General features: G+C 41.9%; 1 protein-coding gene across 1 annotated transcript in view; it reads left to right on the top strand.

The window, feature by feature from the left end:
* Positions 1 to 2,208: 2,208 nt before the first annotated feature.
* Positions 2,209 to 4,818, top strand: part of Ascc1 (activating signal cointegrator 1 complex subunit 1) — a 61,963-nt gene continuing 59,353 nt past the window's right edge. Inside the window, exon 1 of the mRNA XM_023718554.1 lies at positions 2,209 to 2,341. Within this exon, the coding sequence (XP_023574322.1) occupies positions 2,265 to 2,341 (77 nt within the window). The 5' untranslated portion in view covers positions 2,209 to 2,264. The remainder of the gene's footprint in view (positions 2,342 to 4,818) is intronic.

The following is a 4,818-nucleotide window of genomic DNA, read 5'->3' as shown; positions in this document are numbered from 1 at the left end:
TGCCTTTTACAGTTTTTGCTTCGGTCCGAAGTCACAAAAGGATTAAACTCATTTTGGCCACTGCAACTCCAGCGATGGCCGCAAAAGGGAAGAGCAGCATTACCTATTTTTAAATGTGCTGCAGCTTCTGTGCCAGGTGATCACCTCTTTCCTCACCACCACAAGGAATGTTACAATTCAGAAGCCAGACGTCCAGATCTCTCATTTGATGGTGTTTTTTTAATGCACACATTTTTAATTTTTTCATTTAGTTTATCAATTTTTCTTCCTCTTATGGATCATGCTTTTGATGTTAGGTTTTAGAAAAGGAAGATGTTAAAATCATGGGGCAAGGGGCCGAGGAGATGGCTCAGTGGAATAAGTGGAATAAGTTCAATCCCCAGTTCTGCAAAAAAAGAAAAAGAAAAAGGAAAAAAATCACAGGGCATTGCTGACAATCCCAAAACTCTGAGAGACTGAGGCAGGAGGATCACAAGTTCGAGCTCAGTTTGAGTAAGTTAGTGACTAAGCAGGAATGTGTCTCAAAATGAAAGACAGAAAGGGGCTGGGAATGTAGCTCAGTGTAAAGACCCTAGGTCCAATCTCAAGTGCTGCAAAATTTTTTTCCCCATGGAATTATGAGATTGCTGTATTCTAGGATGAACATGGCCATTCGGCACATTCATTGTGTGCATTTTGCTGAAGTGCAGGCGGACTTGCCTCTGGGCAGTTGGCCCTGTTGTTCCAGCCTCCTCTGGGCAGCTGCTACCAGGCAGGTGATCCACTGATGAGAAGCGCAGGCTTTTACACTCCACTGCTGCACTTGAATTGGTACTTTATTCCTTCCTAGTAGTGTTCTCTTAGGAGAGTGGCTTAATTTGTCACTGCCTCAGTTTCTTCATCTGTAAGTATGGATGTTAATAGTACTTCTCTAAGATGTCATCTATAAAGTGCATGAAAAATGACTTTAGCGTGAGTGTGGTGGCACAAATCTGCAATCCCAGCACTTGAGCAGCTGAGACATTAGGATTGAGAGTTCAAGGCCAGCCTGGTTTATGTGGGGAGTTGTAGGCCAGCTTGACAACGCAAGTCTCTGTCCTTAAAACAAAACAAAACAAAACTGCAGCAGAGTTAAGAGTCACCAAATACTAGCTGTTATCAGGGGAACAGCTCCCAACTGTACACCCTGGAGTCTCTGGGGCGCTTCGCATGCCTCTTCTAGAATGACAGGTGGTGCCGTGGGTTAGAGCAGCTGGGGTGATAAGCCTCGCACTTAGCCTTCCTTGACACTTTTAAGGCTGATTGTTCTTTAAAATGACTTTCATTAAACGAGGCAATTTAGGTTGATATGTAGAATCACAAACCTCTTCATCAGATGTAAAAATAGCTCAAACTCCAATAACACTTAGGAGGCAAATAATCTATTAACTACTGTTGCCTAGGCAAAATTAAGCAGTAAGTCTTAGGCAAACCAACAACAGGATGCAAGGTATCTGCATCTGATAAATACATTTCTGTGCTTTAGGGGTGTTTAGTTAGGCCCAGCACCCACTATTGAAGCTGGGAATTCAAAGGTAGAATTCTTGATTTGCTCCCTTTGGAGAAGTTTCAATTTTATTTTTTTATTTTTACTTACAGAATGAGGTTAATGAAATTTGAGACTTATCTACCTTTAAAATGTGTTCATGATCTGAGTGTAGCATGGAAAATTTATAAAGAATTCTTTTTTTTTTAAAGACAAGGTCTAGCTATGCAGTTCACGCTGGCTTTGAGCTCACTTTGTAGCCCAGGCTGGTCTGGAACTCACAGTGATCCTCCTGCCTCAGCCTCCTGACTGCTGAGATTACATGGCCAACATGCCTTTATTTCCCATTACTTTTGTATGGCTGAATTTCTTTCTTTCTTTCTTTCTTTCTTTCTTTCTTTCTTTCTTTTTTTTTTTTTTTGGCGGAACCGGGGATTGAACTCAGACCCTTGTGCTTGCCAGGGAAGCGCTTATTCCACTGAGCCATCTCCCCGGCCTCTTTTCTTTTCTTTTCTTTTCTTTTCTTTTCTTTTCTTTTCTTTTCTTTTCTTTTCTTTTCTTTTCTTTTCTTTTCTTTTCTTTCTTTTCAGAAGTGGGGATTGAACTCAGGACCCTGCGCTTCCCAGGCAAGCGCTTATTCTACTGAGCCATCTCCGTGGCGCATGTATAGCTGAATTTCTGATTTCTCTTTTGATAACAGGACCGTGGAGTTGACAGCTCTGTTTTCCAGAATCCCAAGAAGCTTCACCTCACAATTGGGATGCTAGTGCTTCTGAGTGAGCAAGAGGTCCAGCAGACTTGTGAGCTGCTGCAGCGCTGCAAGGAAGAATTCATTAAGTGAGTGGGCCGGAGGCAAGCACAAATGCAGGGCTGGGCAGGGCCGCTCAGCTGGCTGCTTTTGGGTAGACTTTGCTTGGGAACAGGCAGCTGCGGGACACGAGAACAAGGTCTGTTACCTTGCCTATTTGCAGTGCTTAACATCGGACCATTTTCTGAAGGTTGAAAATAGTTTGGAAGCATATATTTACACATTTGTATGGGCTCTACCTAAATTGTATTTGTTCAGTAGGCATATTTTGTTCTTACACAGAACATCTTGTCATTTTCTCCAAAATAATGCGTTGCAGCACTTAGTGGCTTAAAACCACACAAATTTATTATCTGTGGGTCACTGGGCTAAAATCAAGGTGCTGTAGCTGGGAGTGGTGGTGCATGCCTGTAATCCTACCTCAGGAGGCTGAGGCAGGAAGATTACTGAGTTCAAGGCCAGCCTGGGCTACATAGTAAGATCCTGCCTTGAAAAAACAAAAACCATCACATCAAATCAAATCATATCAAATCAAGGTGTTGCCAGTGATCCTTCCTGTAGAACCCCAGGTCAAAACTGTATAGAGGCTCACATGTGTTCCTTGCTTAGTGGCCCTTTCCCTCCATCTTCAACTCTGACTAAAGAAAGAAAGGAAGAAAAAGAGTACAGGACTGATACGTTGTAGCAATGGAATTTTTATTTTATTATTTTATTTTTTTTGTGGTACCCAGGATTGAACTCAGGACCCTGTGCTTGCCAGACAAGCGCTTATTCTACTGAGCTATCTCCCTGGCCTCTGAAATTTTTATTTTTGTATTTTTTTGAGACAGGGTCTCTATCTGGTTGAGGCTGGCCTTAAACTCACAGTGATTCTCCTGCCTCAGCCTCTCAAATGCTGGGATTGCAGGCGTGTGCCATCACACTAGGCTGACAGGTCTTACACGCTTCTAATATGGCTTTGTAGAAATAGATTACTTTTTTTTTTTTTAATCAAGGCCTCACTATGCAGTTCAAGCTGGCTTGAACTCACTTTGCAGTCCAGGCTGTCCTTAAACTCATAGCAGTCCTGCCTCAGCCTCTGGAGTGCTGGGAGTATAGGTGAGTACCAACACACCTGGAAGTTACTTTCTCACTGGGTAGAATAAGACCATTTTTTTTCTCTAGTTGTCCTGTACATGAAACAGTGTAATACAATGACTTATTCTGGGGCCAGTTATCCTTTTTCACTACTTGTTTCAAAGAAATGGTATTTTTCCTGGGGACCAGGGAGGTGGCTTAGCAGAATAAGCACTTCCCTCGCTAAGCGCAAGGGTCTGAGTTCAATCCCTGGTTCCGCAAAAAAAAAAAAAAAAGTATTTTTTTGAGCAAAATCATAACCTGTGGATTTTACAGTCTGCTTATGCTTTCTGATCTGAAAAAGCAGAGAACCTTTCTTGCCATTGGCTCAGTGATGGGCATGCCTCTTTTCTCTTGGTCTTACCTAAAGTTCAAAGAATTCGGGGCACATTAGATATTTGCAATTTTCCTCTTATAAAATGAAACTTTATTCTTTATCTTACAAAGCCAGGATAATTTCACCCGGTTAGAGTTCTGATACTTTATATTTCCAGTTCACTTTTTGTTAAATTGAAAGCAGCTGCATTTTCCTGGCTGCCTTTGGGATAATCCTGCTACAGTTTGAAAGTAGATAAAATATTTGTTTAAAGAGGTATTTGTCCTTCTTTACCTTTTGAAAATCAGGTCACAGGGTCTTAATCACTGGAGCTTTATCTGAGCTGTGTGAAGATTCAGCTGAGTTTTCCCTTTTGTGTCTCTTGGTGCCTTTTGTGAGTAAATGCCAAGTCTGAGCCCTTAAGCCTGTCAGAGTTGAGTGCATAGGGAATAACGAACAGTCTTAGTAGTTCCTAAGCATTTTTGACATGGCAGGATGAAACCAGTAATTGTAGTTTTTCAAATTCAGCAAAGCTTTTGAAATAGGACAAAGTTACCCTGCCAAAAAATCTGCAGTGCATGCAGAAATTTGTTTGAAGATGCTCTTTTCAGAAAGCTGGAAAGACTTGAAATCAGTAAGTGAAATAAAGCAAGCCACCCCGAGGCTCGAACCTTCCCCTGCCTTTCTTTATAAAGTGTATGGTGCAGCTAGGTAGTGCAGCATTCTGGAAGGCCGAGGCAGGAGGATGTAGCCCTGCCTGGGCAACTTAACAAGACCCTGTCTCCAAACAAGGGGGTGGGGTCTGAGAAATACAGTAGCTCAGCACAGAGGCCCTGGGTTCAAGCCTTACACCCATTTCCCCCAGTATATAGTGCAAATTTTACTCCTGAGAAGATCAGATTATTTGGATTGGTTGAAGACGACTTTTCTTAAAAAAAAAAAAAAAAAAAAGAAGATGACTTTTCTTAGTGGAGGAGATTTCTGAAAAATAGAAAAAGAAAGAAGAGAGGGGAGGAGGAGGAGGAGGAAGAAGAGGAAGCAGAGGAGAACAATGACATAATACTTTTAGTAAAG

The sequence above is a fragment of the Octodon degus genome, unplaced genomic scaffold (assembly GCF_000260255.1).
Source record: "Octodon degus isolate 3935 unplaced genomic scaffold, OctDeg1.0 scaffold00005, whole genome shotgun sequence".
Classification (NCBI taxonomy): domain Eukaryota; kingdom Metazoa; phylum Chordata; class Mammalia; order Rodentia; family Octodontidae; genus Octodon; species Octodon degus.
This window is presented reverse-complemented; position numbering and strand designations above follow the sequence as displayed.